Genomic DNA, 24,200 nt, shown 5'->3' with positions numbered 1-24,200 from the left:
TAAAATCAAGACAAATTCAATTCAAAATTGCTCATTTAAGGTTTATTTAGATATCGTTACCCTATTAAACTATTGGCATGTCATATTTTCAACTTTTTCGGAAAACACAAAAAAAACTCAAATACACAATATATGATATTTGTGAATAATTAGAATGCTGTCTGTCAACAAAACGCTGTCTGTCAATTATGTAACATATAGGAAAGAAGTTACTTTCTTATGAACATTTCTGAACATCCCATTGTGACTTAGACCACTTAAAAAACTGACAAACGGCAGATAAATCAAACACTGATGAGGCACGCTCATCTTTTCACACAGATTATCCCCTGTGAGTATGTAGGTCTAGATCAGGGATGCCCAACCCTGTTCCTGGAGATCTACCATCCTACAAAGTTAATCTCTAACCTTAATCAAACACCCCTGAACCAGCTAATTAATCTCTTAGGTAGCATGTGATGATTACAGACAGCTGTGTTGGAGCAGGACTGGAACTAAAGTCTGCAGGTAGGTAGATCTCCAGGAACAGGGTTGGTCAACCTTGGTCTAGATCCGGACTATTACTTAACATCCCACTGGCACAACTTAACCCTGCCCCTTTGGCAAAAATTACCCCATACCGACAATTTTGAAAGACTAGCATGATCCCGCAGTTTAGAGCTAACATAATGCTAACTGTATAGACTCACTGTGTACCCTACTAAAGCACTAAAACATGTGTGAAATATTTTCAAACATGTCTATAATTGTTCAGACGCAACAATCAAAACACCTTGATCATATAAATTTTACTTTGAAAGGCAAAAAACAGTTTTTTGAGCTAAAATGTGCTTAGGCCTCATGCCATGTGTCTCTCTTCTTTGGGGGATAGGTAAATTGGATGGCTCTTCAAAAGTATGTGGTCACATGACCAATTTCTTCTATGGTTTTCTAGAAACAAGGGGTGAAACTACTTCCCCCCCTGGCACAAATCACCCCACTTTCCCCTGTTATCACAAACCATGCACTGAAATGATCATGCGTTCTCGATTTGATCTGGGGCCATATCATAGAGATAATATAACTCAAGAATCATATCTGTTTAGTAACCATAGTGATTTCAGTTAGGATGTTGTTTCGGACAAAAGACTCCCTCCTCCTTTGAAAGGAGTTGCTCATATGCCCCACAGGAATGTGTTTTGTAAAATAATGCTTATGTAACGACCAAAACAAATGAGTTAGGCACCAAGCCAAATGTTAAGCGTATCTACAAGATGTTCACATAACAGATAAAATGGTAATGAAGCCTGTAAAATACCTTTTAAATACGTGACCTGATACGAACAAGCTTCTGTTATTTGTAGGCTATTAGACTACTATCTGGCTCATTCAAAACATCTATATAACAGATATTTTATGTGAAAATGTCTTTAGGCATTTTTTTGTTTTAATATATAATTTTAAATGAAAAGTTTGATATGGCTGTTTGGACCATGTGAGTAACACTTTATACTAATATATATATATAGCACACATAACCACAAAATTATGTGGTAACTAATAATGGCAATGTGTAAGCTTCTCCAGAAAATAATAATAATAATGTTAATTCACCCCAATATTTAAATTCTGCCGTCATTTACTCTTTCTAATGTTGTTCCAAAACTGTATGACTTACGTTGTTTAAAGGAAACAAAAGTTAACTTTTATATTTTGCTAGGCTATTTATGCAGCAATTAACGTTTTCATAAACATAATTTTAAAGCATATTGTATTGCTGCCATCTCCTGGAAAACTTCCTACAGTGCAACCATCATGTAAAACAGAAACACTGCAACAGAACAAAATAACTTAATTTAACGACAGAACTCCTATTACAACTGCTAATATTAATTATAATGCATAAAAAATGTGATTATCTAAGAACTAACGTTATGAATTCAAAAGCTTCTATTTGTAATTAACAATATACTTTACAAATATGTTTGCTTTGATATTAAGTGCTGAGGACTTTTAATTTGAAATATAACGCGTCGTGTAACGGTTTTCCCGGATGTGGGTGCGTCGGTCAGCTATTTAATACACAAATTGTCACTACATGCCGAAAATATTGGATTTAGTGCTGCTTCTGTATTATAAAAGCTTTATTTGTTTATGTTCGTTAAGTCATTTAAGCAGCTTCGATTGTTTAGATGAATAAAACGCTTCGGATATTGATCGAGATGTGCACGGTTACTGTTAGATGTGATTTGTTTGCGGAATGATTAGTTAACGGTTCAGTCAGTCGTGCTCTCCGCACACATCAAGCGGTTAAAATTCGGTCAGTTTCAAGTCTCTTATTTGTTTGGTGCTCCATTGCAAGTTAATTACTACATCTGGAGGAGATTGTTTTACCCACGGGATGAGAGCGTGATGAGAGATATAGGTTACTGAGTGAGAAGCCTTCTCCGCTGTCAGGCTACAGATACAGTAAATGAGTATTGATAGTGCTAGCCGTCACTGTGGATGAGGTGCAAAGATGTGTCAGGTTAGTGGTAGTTTTCGTGTAAAGAAAAAGCAGTGCAGGTAGTGTTGGCTCATTCAGATGTGGCGGAACAGCCCAGAAACCTGACATCAGTACCTGTGCAGGTGAGTTTTATGGTTTACCATAAGCTGGTTATAGTGGATCAGTTACCAGTAAAGATATCTGAGTTAAGAAAAAAAAAAAAACACTTGTGCCAAGTTCCTTAATTATAATGTATCCGTTTGTTTACAAGGTATTTTTCAATTTATGTTTGAAAATCGTTGAAACAGTATATATATATATATATATAACTTATATATATAAGTTCCAATGCAAAAGCCTCTAAAAGCCATCTTGGTCAAAAATTAGACAACGATACTGAGTGAATGCTCTCCACACATAGTATATGTCCATAAGTACTTTCACTTCATATAAGAAATAATTTCTAAAAGGATTTTCAATAAATTCTGGGTCTTTATGAAATACTTAAAAATACAATAATTCAGAACACCGTTTTAAACATTGTTGTGATATTATTTTAAAATGTATAAAAGGTTCTATATTCTGTGGAGCAATATCCTCTTATGTACCACAGAAAAAAAAAAAAGTCATAGACTTGGACAGCTTGAGGGTAAATAAAAGATGACAGAACTATTAAAGCAGTAAGTCTGCAGAGTCTAATCAAACATGCAATACAGTTAAAGTCAAAAGTTTACATACACCTTGCAGAATCTGCAAAATGTTAATTATTTGACCAAAATAAGAGAGATCATACAAAATCATACTTTTCCTTTAATTTAGAACTGACCTGAATAAGACAATTCACATAAAAGACATTTACACATAGTACGCAAGAGAAAATAATACCGGTAGTTGAATTTATAAAAAATACCCCATTCAAAAGTTTAGTTGATTTTTAATACTGTGTTGTTACCTGAATGTTCCACAGCTGTTTTTTTTTGTGTGGTAGTTGTTCATGAATCCCTTGTTTGTCCTGAACAGTTAAACGTCCCGCTGTTCTTCAGAAAAATCTTTCAGGTCACAAAAATAGTGTTTTGTGTATTTTAACCCTTTCCAACAATGACTGTATGATTTTGAGACCCATCTTTACACACCGAGGACAACTGAAGGGCTCATATGCAACTATTACAGAAGGTTCAAACGCTCACTGATGCTCCAGAAGGAAACACGATGCATTAAGAGCGAGGAGTATAAACTTTTGAACAGAATGAAGATGTGTACATTTTTCCTTTTTTGCCTAAATATCATATTTTTTGTCATTTAGTACTGCCCTTCAGAAGCTACAGAAGATACTTAGTTAAGTTAAATTTACCCTGATTTTTAAATTTAAAAAAGAAAAAAAGTTTGGCTCTTAATGCACCATGTTTCCTTCTAAAGCAGTTAGCGTTTGCATCTTCTGTAATAGTTACCTCAGTTGTCCTCAGCGTGAAAAGATGGATCACACGTTTTTTATGTGAAATATTTTATTCAGCTCAGTACTAAATAAAAAAATAACAAGCATTTTGTAAGATTTTTTTCTTTTGGTAAAATAATTAACATTTTGCAGATTCTGCATTCTGTGACTTGTAATCCTGCACTGTTTTAATGGCAGGAGTGACAGAAGGAGGCTCCCCTCTCATGGATGTCTGCAGTAAGAACTCCAACCGCACAGCCCCAGTGAGCGATGGGGTACCCAGGAGAGCTGATGTACCCCTGTGCTCTCGGACCAATGGTTGGAGCTGGCCCCCGCACCCTTTCCAGCTCCTGGCCTGGCTGCTTTATCTCTACTTTGCTGTCACTGGCTTTGGTGTATTTGTGCCTCTGCTCCCCACACACTGGATCCCAGCCGGATATATTGTATCCTTATTTTACAGTTTGTCACATGAGCTACACAGAAGCTGTTCCTGCATATATCTGCATCTTATTAATATAGATATGTTACCCTCTAGCAGCCATTGAAAGTTGCATCTTTGTGCAGCTCTGTGTAAATTACATACTGCTAGTCGGAGAGACTCACTTTTTTGAACAATGAATTAATCTTTAACTCAGTGCTCAGTGTACAGGCATTACATTTGTTTGTCACCTCTTCATGCACCTAATGGCCGTCTCCATCGACCCTGCAGATTATAATGTCAGAGCTAAGAGTTATAAAGGACCCATGCCGGTGTTTGACCGCACCAAACATGCACACGTCATCGAGAACTGTCATTGCTACCTCTGTGAAGTAGATGTGTAAGTACAGATGTGCTGCTGCCTGTTTCCTTATTTTTGTATGGGTTTGAATGTGTACAGGTTCTTTATTCAAATATCTATATCCCCCTTTATAATAATAAATATGACTGCAATAGAAATATCATAAAAACAAGTTGCTGAAACTTAGTATTGTACTGGAAATTACTAAACTACTACAGCACTTTCTAATGCAGACTGACTGTCATATATAATTAATTTGACAACTTTCTTGAAGTTTCAGGTGCAACTTGACAATAACTGTTTACATTGTTCTCTTTCTTATTATCTCCTGAATTAAAGAGATAGTTCACCCAAAAATGGAAATTCTGTCATTAATTACTCACCCTCATTTCATTCCAAACTTGTTCACCTTTGGAACACAAATTAAGATATTTGATAAAATCTGACAAATTTCTGACCCTGCATAGACACCAACCTGACTACCACATTCAAGGCCCAGATAGGTATTAAAAACATTGATAAAATAGTCCATGTAACAGCAGTGGTTCAGTTGTGGACATGAGCATTAGTAATTTTCATTTAATCTTGTGAACACGCATAGAAGACACAGAAGAGAAGAAATTGTTGAACAAAGTCTTTATTCAACCACTGATGTCACATGGACTATTTTAACAATGTCCTTACTACCTTTCTGAAACTTGATAGTGTTAGTTGAGTTGCTATCTATGCAGGATCAGAAAGCTGACGGATTTCATCAAAAATATCTTAATCTGTGTTCCTAAGATGAACAAAGGTCTTACGGGTTTGGAAAGAGTACTATCCCTTTAATGTTAATTGACATTACACTTAGCACTTTCACAGAATATGTTACCCTTTCTGACTGTCGCTGTACTTAGCAATGCATTGTGTCCAAGCAACTAACTTTTTCAAGCAGCTCTTACACCCCACAACCTGTAAATAACCAATTACCTGTAAATTTGTTCTTTCCAGAGGGCCTAAATCAAAACACTGTAGTGCGTGTAATAAGTGCGTGGCAAGCTTTGACCATCACTGTCGATGGTTGAACAATTGTGTGGGCAGCAGAAACTACTGGTGAGTCGTTTTCACTTCCTCTTCTATGTCTGTGATTGTGTCTGTCCGTTTTTCACATTCTGTCGTTTCCATGGGCAGCAGCTGGTAAATAGATATTTTAACTGTGTGATTTAAAAAAAAAATAATTTAGGCAGATCCTGTGTCAAACTATTCAGAAAGAGATGTAATTCAGCATTTTATTTTATAGTCTGTCATCATATCCAGCATGCTGATGTAAAACATTTCTTGTTTTTATGACATATGTAATGTTTTCTCAAATGGAAGTCATAAAGCAATTATGAGGTCAAGTGCTGTTGCTTAGCATCACATACAAACACTCATCTCATTTGTGAGTTTCTTTTTCACTGGCAGACCTTTGGGATGCTGACCAATGAATCAGTCATTTGTGTCTTTTAATTAAATGAAAATATTCATGCAGTTACATAACTTCAGCAAATTCATGCTTGTAGACCTACACTATGGTTTAAATGTTTGGGGTCAGATTTATTTTATTGATTTATTATTATTATTATTATTTTTTATAACTTTTGTTCAGTAAGGATGCATTAAATTGATCAAAAGTGACAGTAAAGATATTTACATGATTGCAAAAACATTTCTTTTTAAAATAATTGCTTTTTTAAAATATATTTTTTTTAAACTTTCTGTTCATCACAAAATCCTAAAAAATGTATAATGATTAAGTAATGATAATAAAAATAATAATATAAGTTACTTGAGCACCAAATCAGCATATTGAGTGATTTCGGAATTATCATGTGACACTAAAGACTGAAAATTCAGTCTTTGGCATCACAGGAATCAGTTACATTTTAAAATGTATTAAAAATGAAAACAGTCATAAATTCAATTAAATTTAGGAGTATTTCAAAGTATTACTGTTTTTTTTTAAACTGGTTTTTGTTTTCAAACTTTTGAACAATAGTGTACACTATATAATATTTACTAAAAAAAATGTTCTTTGAAGGCCAAGTGCATTGTATTTGTTAATTATTTCTCTTTCTCTCTTTTTTTGAGACAGGCTGTTTCTCAACAGTGTAATTTCTGCTCTCCTGGGGATTGTTTTGGTTGTAGTTGTTGCTAGTTATGTTTTTATAGAGTTCTTTTTGGACCCATCAAAACTTCGATCTGACAAGCACTTTCAACAGGGTAAGAGGTGTTTTGTGTGTGTTTGAGTGTACTTAAAGGGATAGTTCACCCAAAAATTACAATTCTGTCATTGATTACTCACTATCTTGTCGTTCCAAACCTGTAACACCTTTGTTTATCTTCGGAATTCTTGTAGCTTCATAAAATTACAGTTGAACCACTGATGTCACATGGACTATTTTAATGATGTCCTTGCTACCTTTCTGGGCCTTAAAGGGATAGTTCACCCAAAAATGAAAATTTGATGTTTGTCTGCTTACCCCCAGGGCATCCAAGATGTAGGTGACTTTGTTTCTTCAGCAGAACACAAACGAAGATTTTTAACTCAAACCGGTGCAGTGTGCCAGCCAAATAATGGCAGTGGATGGGCACCAGACCTTTAAAAGTTAAAAAAACAAAAAAAAACATGCACTGACAAATCTAAATTAAACCCTGCGGCTCATGGCGATACATTGATGTCCTAAGACACTAAATGATCGTTTTTTTGCGAGAAACTGAACAGTATTTATATAATTTTTTACCTTTGATACACATCAATGTCCATCTGTCATGAGCACAAGCTTTTCATCCGGCTCGTTACACGTGTATGCGCTCTGGCGTAGTATACGCAAACTCCGTAAGGGGAAATCGGTGAAAAGTCCCGGATGAGTTTGCGCAAGCAAACATAATCTTTTAGCTTTAAATCAGTTTGAACAATCAGGATAAGCGCAAGTAATTACCATTTTGAATAGCCGCTATACCCACAATCTCTGTGCACTGTGTAAACAATGAGTGTTGCATACACGCGACAGATCACTTCCGGCGTTTGCGTATTCTACCGCAGAGCGTGTGCACATGTAACGTGCCTGATGCTAAACTCGTGCTCATGACAGTTGGACGTGGCTGTGTATCATAGGTAAAAAATGATATAAATACTGTTCAGTTTTTCGCAAAAAACGATCGTTTCGTGTCTTAGGATTTGTCTGTGCATGTTTTTTTTTGTTTTTTTTTTTACTTTTAAAGGTCTGGTGCCCATCCACTGCCATTATTTGGCTGGCAGACTGCACCGGTTTTCGTTAAAAATCTTTGTTTGTGTTCTGCTGAAGAAACAAAGTCACCTACATCTTGGATGCCCTGGGAGTAAGTAGATAAACATCAAATTTTCATTTTTGGGTGAATTATACCTTTAAATGTGGTAATTAGATTGTAGTCTATGCAGGGTCAGAAAGCTCTTGGATTCCAACTAAATTATCTTAATATGTGTTCATAAGATGAACGAAGGTCTTATGGGTTTGAAACGACATGAGGGTGAGTAATTAATGACAGAATTTTCATTTTTGGAAGAAGTATGCCTTTACAAGTTTGTCACACTACATGCAATAAACAGCACATTTTCACAGATAATGGGAAATTTCTGTCCACATGTCAGAACTCTTAAACGTCTTCTGTTGTTGTTTTTTTTCCTGTCTGCAGTAAGGAATGAATCTGTGGTGTGGTTTGTGTTCCTACCGGTGGCTCCAGTCACCACAGCTGGGCCAGCCATTCCCGCTCTGGCAGGAGTCACCATTGCTCTCGGCCTACTGTCTGCACTTCTGCTGGGACACTTACTGTGCTTCCACATATACCTCAGTGAGTACAATCTTCTAAATCTACCTACAAGATACAAGACAGTAAAAACAATAATTTTGTGAAATATTATTATAGTTAAAATGTGATTTATTCATGTTATGGCAAATATTTTTCAGCAGCCATTATCCCAGTCTTTAGTGTCACATGATCCTTCAGAAATCATTCTAATATGCTGACAAGTAATGTTTTCTTAATATTATCAATATTAACTATATATGAATATTGTAATGTAAAACAGGAATGATGAATGATGTTCAAAAGAACAAAATTAATTTAAAATAGTAACAATGTAAAAGTCTTTCTTGTCACTTTTGATCAATCAGATTTTTCAATAAAAGTATTGATTTTATTCTACAAATCTTAAATCCTGAAGAGTAGTGAATTAAAAAGCACTCTTAGCAATGCATATCTCTGCCTTCAATATTAACCTAGCATTAAACTCAACTGCCTCCCCTGGCCTCATTAATAGTGCACTCAAATTCTTAATAAGGTACTGAATGCATTAAAAGTCAGTGCAGCACACTGAATTAAAATATGCATATATTTGCATATATCATTACAAATATATCTTTGAAGTGGGGTTTACTGCAACGTTTACTGGCTGCACCTTTTGAACTGCAGGTGTAATTCTTCTAATGCCTGGAATAATCAAGTGGATATCTACCCAGTGCCAACAGGCTTTGGTGTAGACTTAGTTCTTTTGCATAAGAGAGACCGCAGCTTGATTACCATGAAACAGTCAGTCACCACCACAGGCTGCCTACCTTCAACTCAGGCAGATCTGTGTAGCTTAGTGCTAGCCTTGGTAACCATGACAACAAAACACCACAGGCAAGGTCAGTTAATTTTCTGAAGCCACACCGACAAAGACAGCCATCCTGTGATCACTCTCTGCTTCTGAGGTTATTTGAAGTCTTGTTGCTGTTATTGTCAATAAAACATGAATTAAACATTTTCCGCTGTGGGTTCGTTGGCTTGGAGTAGAGCTTATGACTTAGAACCAAATCAAATAAGCAATGGAAGAAATATAAATGCAAAATAAAGAAGATAGACAATTAAATGACATAACATTGAGCTCTGTTGTGCACCGGTGAATCTCACTGTGTGCCACAAGGGGGCATTCCTAGAAAATCAAGAACTTGGTTTCACTTTCCAACCTATTTTTGAGGTCAAACCAGAAATAAGCATCCACATCCATACTTTATAAATTTCAAAACGTTTTGCCTAATGATATGAATTACACTGCCAGTCAAAAGTTTTTGAACAGTAAGATTTTTAATGTTTTTCTTTTAAGAATTCTCTTCTGCTCATCAAGATTGCATTTATTTTACTATTTAAAATAACTGTTTTCTGTTTGAATATAGCATTATTACTCCATTCACATGATCCTTCAAAAAACATTCTAATATTCTGATTTGCTGCTCAAAAACATTTATTATTATTATGTTGAAAACAGTGGAGTAGAATTTGTTCAGGTTTCTTTGATGAATAGAAAGTTTAGAAGAGCAGCATGTGTCTGAAATAGAAATCTTTTGTAAAATTGTAAATTACTTTATCATCACTTTTGATCAATTTAAAGCATCCTTGCTAAATAAAAATATTAATTATATTTAAATTATACCAGCTCCAAGCTTTTGATTAGTGTAGTGTATAATGTTTACACTAAGCTTTTTATTTCAGATAAATCTTTAGCACAATAAAAAAAATCTGATCTTTGGATCGTTCTCTTCATCAAAGAATCCTGAATTTTTTTTACTGTTTTAAATATTTATAATAATAATAATAATAATAATAATAATAATAATAATAATTAATGTTTCTTTGAACAGCGATTAGCATATTAGAATGATTTCTGAAAGAGTAATGGTGGTTTTTCGGAAGAATAAATTACATTTTAAAATATATTCAATTAGAAAACAGTTATTTTAAATAATAAAAATATTTCAAAATATTACTGCTTGTGCTGTACTTGGAATCAAATAAATGCAGGCTCGGTGAGCAGAAAACACTTTAAAAATGTTCAAAAACTTTTGACTGAATGATATTGTGAATGATGTGATGTGTATAGGTGATACGGCATAGACATTTTGTATCAGACTCTGTTTTATTCTCTCCTTTAGTGTGGAACAGACTTAGCACATATGAGTATATTGTGCGACAGCGGCATCGGCAAGAGGCCAAAGATTCCAGAAAGCCCCCTCCAGAAAATGAATCTGTGGTTCCCAAGATGAATCTAATCAAGGTAAAACAGACATACACAAACAAATATATTTTAGCACAGCTAAAGGTGGTAATTTGCATTTTGATGTCCAATGTCTATACTGTACATTTTCATTTTTGTAAAATAAAAAAAGGTTCCATTTTTCCCACTCACATTAAACTTGCAAATGTATCAATTTCCTGGTCTGTTTAGCTGATTAATGTCACCATTTTGTTGATAGGCCATTGAAAATAATGCAGGCTCTTAGCAGATCAGATTTTATGTAATTATATATATTAATATTTGGAGCGTAGACAAATGCACAGATGTAGGAGACAGCGGTATGCTGATTCATGTTTAAATTAATTTCTATACAAAAGAATTTTGTGAGAATGCCAGTTTGTTTCATTGTTTTATTTTTCTTTAATGTAATTGTCTAGATATACTCCTGTTCAAAATTTTGGGGTCAACATTTTTTTTTTTAAGATAAAATGATTTCTGAAGGATCATGGGACACTGAAGACAGAAATAAATTAAATTTTAAAATAGAAAAAAACATTTTAAACTGTATATTTTACGTTATTTCTGTGTGCATAAAGGCATTCTTTCCAAAAAAAAAAAAAAAATTTAAATGGTAGTGTATTTATCCAAATTCCTGTCAGGTCTGTCAGATTCCCTATGAAGGGTTATGTACTGAATTTGAATACTGAAAAGAGAGCAAGTGTTGCCACATACGTAATCATCAGGGTGGCTAGCTCATGGCAACCTAGTTGTTGTAACAACCAGGATGTTAAAACAACCTAGTGTGGGGACAAAATCATGTGCAGTTGCTTCTCGGAGCAATTAACACATTCCCAGGAAAACGTCTCCACCAGGCTACTGCCAAATCCTCCCAGGGGCGGTACATTGAGCTCACACTGAACTATAGGAAATGAGCTCACGCCATGAGTTCACTTCCTGCCACAGAACACATAGTATGTGTTCTGAGGACAGCGTGAATCTGTTTTGATGGACAATACTTTATAGATTTATATACCTATATACATTACCAATCAAACGTGCAGAGTCAGCAAGGTTTTTTTTTTTTTTTTTTTTTTTTGCATCTTGCTGCCAAGGATGCATTAAATTGATCAAAAGTGACAGTAAAGACATTTATATTGTTGCAAAAAATAAATATATTGTTTCCATGAAAATATTAAGTAGCAAAACTAGGTCAAAATCACCATAGAGTGCCTTTCAACCCACACAATACTCAAATGTTTTGGTCCTAATTTCCCATTTGCTTTATGTCATGTCATAAATAGTAGACGAGTACTATAAAAACATATTAGCTGAGCTCCCACAAATTTTTTTAGATAATTATGGGCCATTATTCGAAGCATAAACCATAAAATATGTCCACCCTGTAATTACTGTTAAATATGTTTTCATTGCATTGAGATGCAAATGATATTTTCTAAAAGGTATAATGTCCCTTTCCTAAACTGGGTTAGGTGTTTGCTTTTAAATTATAAATACATAAAAGATTTTATGTAAACCGTGTGTTTTTAAAGAAACTCATACAATTCGCAGATGTATTTTTTCTTATTTGGAGAAAGCTGTGATATTTGGATGCAGTTTTTTGTTTGCATGTTGTTGCCCGCACACCTAGCTATTGAACATGCTGGATTATATAGATATGGTTGAATTATTATTTCAAATATTATTTCAAAATATCAAGATGACAGGGTGGACACATAAAGCAGAACACACAAAGCATGATTAAAATATGACAATAAAACATTTATTTAATTTCGAAAAAAATATTAACTACAAATGAATGCTATGTATACATATCTACATATTTTGAAAATACTTATTCTACTCATTTAAATTTAATGAGCAGTGCATGGGACATAGGAAAATAACATGCATCCTTCTACACAAAACTTTTTAAAAAATCCTGAAAATGTATCTAAAGAGCCAAGTAATGCTTTTGTTATGAATATAAAAGCCTAATATAACACACCCTTAACAAGTTATCATGGCAAATGAGTTATGTACAGGACCCCAAAAGGCACCGTTCAGTGATCTTGACCCAACAGTTTTTAATATTTATAATAAGAAATTTTACTTGGACACCAAATTAGCATATAAGAACGATTTCCCAAAGTGACACTGTAGACTGGAGTAATTGCTGATGAAAATTGAGCTTTGCCATCACAGAAATACAAATTAAATTGTAAACATATTTCATTGCGTAAAAGAATGCAGTATGCACGGTAAGCATAAGAGATTACAAAAACATTAAAAACTTGACCCTAGCCTTAACTCAGCAGTACACCTCATCAGAGTGCTTGAAAGGTGTGCATGTGAATTCACTGTTTTTCAAGAACTGTTTGCTTTGGCTCACTATGGAGATTGTTATGTTGGGCAGGGCCGGCATTTCACTAATTTCATGTTACCACATACACAAGCTCACGTGCCATTAGTACCTCACACCCATATGACACACAATTTTGCACACACATACTCTTAAATTTCACATTTATATTTAAATTTGCACACCTATACCTATTGTGGATTTATTGAATGATGGTTGTGTTGCTAAAACAAAGTTGCTAAAAAGTCCTAGCATAGATAAAGAACTGAGGATTTGATCACAATTTATTTATTGAATAAAAACTACTGGTGGCATATTCGCAGAGTTGTGGACTCGAGTCCCAAATCTGATGACTTGTAACTTGCCTTGACATAATCAAAGACTTGCGACTCTACTTAAACTTTGACAGCAATGACTCAAGGCTTGACTTGGACTTGAACCCTGTGACTCGGCAAATCTTTATGCCCTACATTCTGAAAAATTTGTATACATTATAACTATTGTTATATATTTACTTTTTCGCTTCATTTTATGTATCTCTTTGCCCAGTAATTAATGTTCTGTATCAATGTATCAAGTACCATAAATGTTTTGTAAATACTGTAAATGATACCCAACAATCATGTCAGTAAACCTATGTCTATTTCAGTAAGTGGTGATAAATGAACATCTGTATTACGAATTAGCAAGTTATTAAATATTTGACTCAATTGATTCATTAAAATCACTGAATCCTTAACAAATTAAACAGTGGACATAAAAAAATATTCTTTCCATTAGAACTATAATTGTTCATAAAAATTATTAATTCCTCAATGAAACACCACTTATTATTATATTTTTTTATAATTATGCCTACTATAGACTATTACTGACTTTAAATTTACTGTAGTAATTAATACAGAGACACTAATTTGGGCAAACAGCATTAATGACTTGTTTAGGACTTGAAGCTTAAAGTTGAGGACTTGCAACTCGATTTGGACTTGCTCGTCTTGAATTGTAACTTGACTTGGGACATTTCTGTCTTGACTCGGGACTTGAATGCAAAGACTCTTGCAAAACAATGACTTGTTAAAGTTGTACATCAAGGTGTTACATTAAAGGCCATTCAGTGTCTAATGTGGATATTAAGCATATAATGCAACAACTAATGTTTGATGTGGGACCACTACTCATTTTCAAGGCAGTTGTTATGTATCTCCGATATGCCTGTTTTCTCTCATGGTTTAATTTCCATTGTTTTGCTGCAGCAGCAGGTCAGGTATAGCGGGACACTTGGCTACACAAACCCTGAGATGGAGGTAGAGGATCCAACCGCCATGAGCTCCCAAGAAGGATCAGTGTGAGTTTTGCCAGCTAGATTAATAACACATGATTGCATGCTTAAAAATGTAACCCAAAAGTTATTTAACCCAAAGCATGCTATTAAATGCAATCAATTACATGGCCTGTGAATCAAGCTAATGTTATGTACATTACCAAGCAAAATTTTGGTACATTGATCAAAAAAATACTTTTAAAAACTACTTTTCTAAAAAATACTTTTCCTAAACTTTTGAACAAGTGAGACTAGTGTTAAAATTTGACCAAAAAGCTCATTGTTAAAGCATACTAGGGATTAAATGTCACCGACTTAACATCATGAAGAAATAATTGAGTAGAAAAACAACTCCCATTCACACAAGACTTGGCTTTCTCTGTCCCTAAGCCTGCCTGCATTAATGTCTACAGTCCAGCCAAATTGACGTTACTCTGCACATTTTGTTCTAACAGTGGCTTAAGGGGATGATTGATTCCTTTTACAGTGATTCAAAAAATACAGATAATCTCATTTATTTTATTGGGCAATTATGGTATCATGTCAACCCTTTGAGAACTCAGCTGGAAAGGAGGGAAGAATTTTAATGCTTTTGTGGGGCAGTTAAAATGTGAGCTAGAGGATCAGTTGTATATCAAAGAATTTTTACTTAGTAGATTTTTACATCTCAAAAGACTAATCCATTAGTTCCTTATATATCTGTATGCACTTTACAATAATCCTTTCTTCTTGTTTAATTGAGAAAGCCCTGTGAACCAAGTGTTTGTTTAATATTAAACCTCTCAGGCTTCTAACTGGACCAGTTCTGGAGAAACAGTCACTGCAGCCTGTTTTAATCATGTGTCATATTTCTTAATAAGAAACAGTCAGCATTAACAGTATTTCATAACACTGATTACAAAACAGGCTTTCACATTATTTTACATGTCATGCAAAATTGTTTCCCATGGCATTTCAATTTCCAGGTTATTTTACGTGAAAGGACTCACTGCTAAATTGACAGTAACAGATGTTATTTGTTTTCATTAAAAAAATAAGGAAATTATGTGAAATTAAAACAGTCTGTACAATAAAAATTATTGCTAGTAAGCTAAGAGCTTGTAACTGAAAATACTATAAAGTATAATACTGATGGACATTTAATGGTGCTGCTAAGCCATGAAGTGATTGTTATTTCTATTCTGATCACTGTCTGGAATAGGTTTGATCAATTTGTGTAGCAGGAAGAATCACATAAATCTAAAGAAAAGTGTGGATATGTGATTGCATGTGGACATCAGCCAACAGTAAGAAGGCGGTTCTGTGATCTCAGACTGACAGTCATGCTGGGCGATCAGTGATTCCATAGAATTTGGAAAGTTTTGCAATGACTTTTCCTTTTGGCTTTTGTCTGTTGGATCTTTTGCAATTATAACATCATAATACAAGACAGATAGAAATCTGTCTATGGTCTAACATCTAAAGTAAAAAAAGTGAATGTAAAAAGCTTTGTGTAATGGGCATCTCTCTCCACAGGCGTTACGGAAATGGCCGGGTCAGAGGTTTGTCTGAGCACATGGGTGAAGAAGAGCTCCTCCCTGCTGTCCTAACAGAGAACAAAGCATCTTCTTCTCACCCTCACAAACACACACAGGTGTGACACACTTGTACACACCACAACCACCTGACATACAAAATCAATTTGATATTCATTTCAGGGATTAATTACACAATCAAAGGCCTGTACACTCTACTGAAGTTATGATGTTACATCTGCATCAACATGTGGTAAAATTGTTTCATTCATTTCCATAGAAAAAAAAGAGAAAAGTGCGCAAACTTGCAGCCGAGGTAAACAGTGACAGGTCCATGGACACCAGTACCACCAAAGGCATGCCAAAGACTTCTGCTGAGCAGGGTAAGACGAGCGTACATGATCAGCTGATGACTGTAATATCTGATTTACACTTACTGCTCAAAAGTTTGAGGTCGGTATGATTTTTTAATTTAATGTAATTTAAAAAAAATATTCTTACTAAACCAAAGCAATTCTCCAAAACAATATACAAATGAGGTATACAACAAAGTGGTTCATTCTAGGACACTTCAGGTCAAAGGAGTACAGTCCAGAATAGAGATGAGAACACAGTAAGAAATAGTAAATAAAGTTGTAGAAAGTGCCTGGACATTTATAACTAAAACATTGAATTATACATTTGTTTTTATTATGCTATTATTAAAAGTTTAATTCTCCTGAATAGGGATGGCGAAAACAAAAAAATTTCTTGACCGACCACCGAGCCTCATTAGCCGGTTGAAACCGGTTAACCGATTAGTTTAAAATATGGTACGCTATTTGAAATAACAGCCATTTCGAGCCGCGCCTGCAATTTCGCAACTCTGTCGCATCTCTCTGCCGCTCTGCCTCCCGCACACACACACACACACACACTGCCACTCACGTCACTTTTTTAAAATCCCCTACAGCGCGAAACATGAGTCCCGCAAACGCGGCGCCGAAGAGCTTGTTGTATGTAATCGTAGGACAAATGGCTCCTTAGTTTCAAATGGTTTGGGTACAAGGTGATCGCTTTGAAAATAAAGGCGTTTGTCTAGGTTAGAAGCTCATTTGAAACATTGCCACGGCTCATTTAAGAAAATGACAGCTCCGAAGAGACGCCGCTTTAGTTGAGGTAGTGCTAACCATAATAAAGAAAGATGATGCCTGCTACTATATTTAAGCACTGTATCACACAAGTTGCAACTTACATCTGTCTCATTCTTTTTGGTGAAATGGTCCCACACACTACTTTTCTTTGCACGCTTCATCCTGTCGTCTGCCCTGGCTCTAACCTCGAGTGTTTTAGCCTGTTGCCTTTACTTTTCGCAAACCTTGTGAGCGCGCGAACCCAAACGCTGTGACCTCGCGCCAAATGTTTTTATTGGTTTATTAAGTACAAACAGGCGAGTTATGAAAAATTGAGTGTGAGGGATAATTTGTTCACTTAACACAAAAAGATGAGGAATGAGATGGCTAACTGTAGTAGCGTATAGTCCACTGTCTATAATAGCCTAATTTAGATATCACTTTTTTTTTTTAACCGACTACCGACAACTTTGACCGGTTAACGTTGATACGGTCAACCACCGGTCAAACGGTCATCGGTTAACATCCCTACTCCTGAATTAAAATTACATGTTAATTTACTCACCCCTACTGTATGGGTTAGGGTTAGATGTTCCTATCTTTCTTTCTTCAGTCGAAAATAAATTAAAGGAACACTCCACTTTTTTGGAACTAGGCTCATTCTCCAACTCCCCCCGAGTTAATAAGTTGATTTTTACCATTTTGAAATCCATTCAGCCGTTCTCCTGTTCTGACGATATCACTTTTAGCATAGCTTAGCATAGATCATTGAATCCTATTAGACCAATAGCATCGCGTTCAAAAATAACCAATGAGTTTCGGTAATTGTCCTATTTAAAACTTGACTCTTCTGTAGTTATATCGTGTACTAAGACCGGCGGAAAATGTAAAGATGCAATTTTCTAGGCCGATAAGATTAGGAACTACACTCCCATTCCGGTGTAATAGTCAAGGAAGTTTGCTGCCTTAATATGGACGCTGCAGGCGCAGTAATATCATGCAGCACATCGCAGCACAACGTGGCCAACTGCATGCACAGGGAACGTTCCTCGTTGGAAGTTACCTAGCTGGGAACTAATTTCAGGCGCTGCGTGATATTACTGTGCCTGCTGCTGCTACAGTAGGGGTGAGTAAATTAGTTTCTCATCTGAAACTCGTTGGTCATTTTTGAACGCGATGCTATTGGTCTAATAGGATTCAATGATCTATGCTAAGCTATGCTAAAAGTGATATTGCCAGTACAGGAGAATGGCTGTATTGATTTCAAAACGGTAAAAATCAACTTATTAACTCGGGGGGAGTTGGAGAATGAGCCTATTTCCAAAAAAAGTGGAGTGTTCTTTTAAGGTTTTATTTAGAGGGTTATTCCACGCCAAAATAAAAAAAATTGTCATTAATCACTTACCTCCATGTCGTTCCAGATCCGTAAAAGCTTTGTTCGCCTTTGGAACACAATTTAAGATATTTTGGATGAAATCTGGGAGGTTGTAACTGTCCCATTGACTGCCAGGTAAATACCACTGTCAAGGCTCAGAAAAGTGTGAAAGACGTTGTCAAAATAGTCCACCTGCCATCAGTGGTTCAACCATAATTTCATGAAGCTACGAGAATACTTTTTGTACGCAAAGAAAACAAAAATAACGACTTTATTCAACAATTCATCTCCTCCGCATCACCATAGCGCCATTTTGGATAGTATCCCCTTGACGCAAACAGTGTTTGCTGTTCTCTATCAGATACGCTGTTTTTGTTCGAATCAAAGCGTAAATAAAAGTAGAAAATGTATCCTCGTGTTACGCTGTTCTGCGTCCAGGGGATACTAACCAAAATGGCGCTACGGTGACATGGAGGAGACGAATTGTTAAATAAAGTCGCTATTTTTGTTTTCTTGTACAAAAAGTATTCTCATAGCTTCGTAAAATTATGGTTGAACCACTGATGGCAGATGGACTATTTTGATGACGTCTTTTATACTTTTCTGGGCCTTGACAGTGGTATTTACCTGGCAGTTAATGGGACAGTTACAACCTCCATGTTTTCATCCAAACTATCTTAAAAAAGACGAACAAAACATTTACGGGTTTGGAATGACATGGGGGGTAAGTGATTAATGCCAATTTTTTTTATTTTGAGGTGGAGTAAACTCATGGCTCTATATATAAGCTCCATATAGTGGATTTCAATGGGGATCAACAGGTAGTTTCAGTGCAGCTTCAAAGGGCTCTACACGATCCCAGCTGAGGAAAAAGGGTCTTATCTAGTGAAGCGATCTGTCATTTTCAAATCTATGTCATCAAAAAAAACAAAAAAAACACGTATTTATATACTTAACCACAAATGCTCTGCGATGCGCGTCTATGCACGGTTAGTTCTTCATCTGTGTACTCCGGTTTAAAAAGGTAGGGTAGGGCAAAAAAATCCATCTCATTTTCTCCTCCAACTTCAAAATAGTCCAACGTTGTTGTTTTATGTTATTGTAAAGAGAGTTTGATGTTCTTTGCACATTTGCTTTGTAAGCACTTTATCACGTGACCTTTCCAACATGATTACATAATGCGTAAAGTCAAGCTAGTGCAAGATGAACATTTGTGGTTAAAAAGAATAAACATTTTTTTATTTTTATTTATTTATTTTTAGAAAATGACAGGTCGTTTCGCCAGACAAGACCCTTATTCCTTGTCTGGGATCTTATTTAGCCTGCTGAAGCTGCATTGAAACTGCAATTTGAACTTTATACCCGCTGATCCCCATTAAAGTTCACTATATGCGACCCTGGACCACAAAACCAGTCTTAAGTCGCTGGGGTATATTTGTAGCAATAGCCAAAAATACATGGTATGGGTCAAAATTATTGATTTTTCTTTTATGCCAAAAATCGTAAAGATCATGTTCCATGAAGATTTTTTGTAAAATTCCTACTATAAATATATCAAAATGCAATTTTTGATTAGTAATATGCATTGTTAAGAACTTAATTTGGAGAACTTTAAAGGTGATTTTCTCAGTATTTAGATTTTTTTGCACCCTCAGATTCCAGATTTTCAAATAGATGTATCTCGGCCAAATATTGTCCTATCCTAACAAACCATATATCAACAGAAAGCTTATTTATTGAGCTTTCCTGTGATGTATACATCTCAGTTTTGTAAAATTTAACCTTATGACTGGTTTTGTGGTCCAGGGTCACATATGGAATAAAACTCCATAAGAATGTTTTCCTCAAAAACCTTAATTTATTTTCGACTGAAGAAAGAAAGAATTATGTAGTAGTGCAAGTACCTAACTTTTTTTGTAGCAACATTTTTGTATTTGAAAACACATAAAAAGTACAGTGCAGAAACATATTAGTAGCATGTCACATACTGAACATTAAAAACTAAGACAAAATTCAGACTAATCCTAAAAGTACGTCACTGTCACTAGGAGTTTAATAAGTTATGGAAGACGTTGCTATGTTATAATATTAAACAGCGTGGTAGATCTGCATCACGGAACAACACCCTGTTTGCTTGAGGCTTAGGTAGAGCATTAAGAAGAATGAAACTACAGTATGACAGTTAAAACCTTCTAATAAAGCGGTTGTCTATACCTGATTCATAACTTTTATTTCAGTCTCTCTTGCATTGTTCAGTTGTAATTACAGTGTTTAAATAGTTCTGTGGTCCTAAACTGCCTGTGTGCCTTGTTCAAATATTTGATCTAGCAACTATTGAAGCATATTTCTGCCACATAAGATTAAAAAAACATGCTTTGGTTAAATTGTAACTGATATAATGAAATACTTATGACTCTAGAAAAAGTTATGACAGTCAATAATAGCAGTATGACTGACTATGTCATAATTTTGAGATAATGAATTATGGTAATACAATAATTATAATCATAATATTGAACTTGCCAATTTATCCCATAATTATGAAGGTCAGCGTATGCCATTATGCTTTATTTCATAATAATGACTTTTTATCCTTAATTGTACTGTATGCTATAATTATAATTTACCATAGCTTGTTTTTTATGTTATTGTATGTTTTTTAATTAGCATCTATGAATAAGCTGTTTTAGTGTATCATGTTGTTTCCCTTTATGATCTTGTTAAAATGGCCTTTAATTGAATAGATTCTGTAATAATTGTAGCAAACATTACTTTTTTAAAGGGAACCCGGATATTAAGACTTTAATGCAATGTAAATCATGTCTCTTACTGAAGTAGGTAGTAAAAACCCATTTACTTTATTAAAAAATCCACATTGTTTTAAACATATTTTGTATTGTGGGGGTGCCATTATTTTGATGATTTAAAATGGTTGCACTTGGTGAGCTACCTGTTGCTATTTTAACCGCAACACAACTCAAAAAACAAAATACTGATACGTGGTGATGGATATAAGCATGGTCTTAAACCAAGTTTTTTCCCACAAGGGGTCTAAATGGCCCTGAACATCGAGTGAAATCTGCGCTGAGAAACTCCTTTAGTGGCTGTGGCGTCATGAAAAGCATCAGCATGTTCACATCCTATCAGGATGGCATCTAGCGTTTCTTGCCATTTGTAAGCTCTTTCAGTAGCTGTGGTCGACTAAAAGCCTCAAAGGCATCAGGGCTAAAGTGGAGAGAACAAAGACGCAGGTCTTTAGGAAGTTTTATTCATCCACAGGCATCTTCATTTTCTTTTCTCCTCTTCTTATCGCTAGGAAAGCAGTGAAGACTTGCATCACTTCTCTTGTTGCCCTTCGACTGAAAATTACAACCCAAAGCTGCACAATGTGGGATTGTATCAGTAATTTATTTTGCGAGTTGTGTTGTGGTAAAAACAGCAATAGGTAGCGCCACTAGCTCACAGAGTGAAACCATTTCATGTCTTCGAAATAATGGTTTCCCCATAGTCCAAAATGTGTATAAACCAATGTGGATTTTTTTTAAATAACGTAAATCTTTCATATTTTAGTAAGAGACATCATTGACGTTACATTAAGCCATACAAGTCTTAATACCCAAGGTGATGCTTTAAAAACCATCCATATGGTGTTTTTCTGTTGTCCTAATAACATTGTGAAACAGTTTGTGAGTAGTTACCTTTGTGATTTGTGTTTGTGCTTTACACAAGTAGAGTCCTCTGTAGCTGCCGCCACTGTGTCCTCTTCTCTTGGTCAGCGCTTACCCTTCCCAGCATTCCCCCTACGGGCCACCCTCCCCCCTCTTGCACCCGTACAAGCCGCGGGTCCCCCTGCTGAGTATCATTCTGACTCCGCAGAATCTCTGGAGGAGATCCCTGTAGCAATGGCACGGCTTGGCAGCGCAGCCCTGGCTGGCACTACTGCTGCTGCTGCTGCTGTGTCTGCCACCAGCTATTCCTCTTCTCTCCAGAGTGCTTTGCCTTCCTCAGCAGCCGGACATGCTTTACCCTCCCCTCAGCCCAGGACCAAGAGGAAAGCAGCCGTTCGTAAAGCTGCAGAGCAGAGGTTTGAAATGATATCACATAATCCATCCATGTTCGTCAGTCGAGAAAGCGGAGAGCCTGCCATGCCCCAAGAGGGCATTATGACAGAGGAAAGTCCCCGTGTGGTGAAACGCAAACAGACTGGTAAAAAGAGACATGTGGAGGACACTAAACCCAGTGTACTGGCATAGTGATTACTACAGAGTCAGGACTCATTGCGCACTAGGTTGGCCTTGTTTCTTTATCAAAAAATGAGCTGCTTTAGTACGATTGGATAAAAACTGATGTAGCACTCAGAACCTGATGCAACCTATGCAAACACCACTGAATGTCAGCAGTAAGAATTTGTTGTCTGACCTTTTGCTGGACAAAACATCTAATGCTGGTTGTCATTTGGTCTAAACACCTCAATTTGCATAAAGTTGCATATGTTTCACAGTGGGTCATGAGGTCTGATCTCAGATCAGATTCACTTATATATTTATTGTTGATTGTGGATTGAAGCCTTGAGCCCTCAACTTATTATGAATCATTTGAGGAATCCAAAACACTATATAAATTATGAACTAACTTATTTAGCCTTTCATTAATTCCAATACATTTCACTACAACTTTGCTGTAGCATTGCACAACTGTTTTTTAAATACTTAATGCAGTGCTGCTCTTCTCAACTATTTATTTATACATATTAAATGCCAAAGTTCGTTTAGTTTTCTATGAGGAACCACGCATGACCACTGATTTTCATTTTCAGGGTTTTTAGTCTGTTGTACATTTATGTTTTCTTAATTTTAAGTTATTGTTATTAATTGTTGCTTCTCCTTTGTTGTTTTTATAAGCTTTTATATGTCTGGTTGTTTGAATCAGGTCCAGTCTGGGTGAACATGAGTTACATTATGTACTATAGAGTGTACTATTAGTGGTATTCTACTCAAGTGCTTTAGTCACTTTCTAAATAAACATCTATTAAGCAGTGCCACATGATGTCGGCCCTTATGAATGAAGTCCACTCCCTCCATCTCAAATGCTGCTCAGACAACCCAGTTACACAGTTGTTTATCTATCAACCGAAACATTCTTGGTACATGATGTTTTGGATAGAGGGAGTGGCTGAATAATAGCCTGATGGGAAAGCAATATAAAAACGTTTTGTTTCTTTTTTTCTGTTTTAAAAACATAAAATGTGTTTCATTTTAACTGTATTCCTACATATTTTTTTAGCGTTATCACTGCTTAATATCATCTGTTATTTTTTTTATTTTTAATGTGTTATATCAAATCTATCATACTTTAATAAATATTACACTGCAGAAGACTCCTGCAATATTAGGATTATTAAAGGGGTGGGCAAAGATCACTTGTTCTTTAAAGAAGACAATAAACAGGAAATGACTTTCAGACTCAGGCTATGTTTGTTTTTGAAAGGAATACTAGTTTACTGCTTATAATTTATGAAGTTTCATGGAATTTCATTCATCTCAGTGCTGTGTAAAAACAAGTACATTTTATGAAATGCTGAGTTAAATCAAACTCACCGCTGGGTAAAATATAGACAAACCCAGTGACTGGGTTGTTTTGACCCAGCTGTTGGGTTGAATGTTTACAGGAGTAGTTCACTTCCAGAACACAAATTTATACAGATAATGTACTCACCCTCTTGTCATCCAAGATGTTCAAGTCTTTCTTTCTTCAGTCGTGAATAAATAGTTTTTTGACGAAAACATTCAGGA

General features: G+C 35.5%; 1 protein-coding gene across 2 annotated transcripts; it reads left to right on the top strand.

Annotated features, from left to right (window-relative positions):
- The first annotated feature begins 2,033 nt into the window (after window positions 1–2,033).
- zdhhc1 (zDHHC palmitoyltransferase 1) lies at window positions 2,034–23,868 on the top strand. Of its 2 annotated transcripts, none has more exons than XM_073836073.1 (11): window positions 2,034–2,607; window positions 4,095–4,339; window positions 4,539–4,714; window positions 5,666–5,767; window positions 6,789–6,916; window positions 8,369–8,524; window positions 10,645–10,766; window positions 14,343–14,431; window positions 15,923–16,040; window positions 16,202–16,304; window positions 22,141–23,868. In XM_073836073.1, exons 2-11 carry the CDS (start codon window positions 4,121–4,123, stop codon window positions 22,659–22,661), a joined length of 1,734 nt encoding a protein of 577 aa, XP_073692174.1. In that variant the 5' UTR covers window positions 2,034–2,607; window positions 4,095–4,120; the 3' UTR covers window positions 22,662–23,868. The 2 variants fall into 2 exon arrangements, with proteins under 2 accessions (XP_073692174.1, XP_073692173.1); XM_073836072.1 differs by having other exon boundaries at window positions 14,340–14,431.
- The last annotated feature ends 332 nt before the right edge of the window (window positions 23,869–24,200 follow it).

Source organism: Garra rufa, chromosome 3 (assembly GCF_049309525.1).
Source record: "Garra rufa chromosome 3, GarRuf1.0, whole genome shotgun sequence".
Classification (NCBI taxonomy): Eukaryota; Metazoa; Chordata; class Actinopteri; order Cypriniformes; family Cyprinidae; genus Garra; species Garra rufa.
Note: the sequence above shows the minus strand (reverse complement) of the source record. Positions and strands in the feature narration are given on the sequence as shown.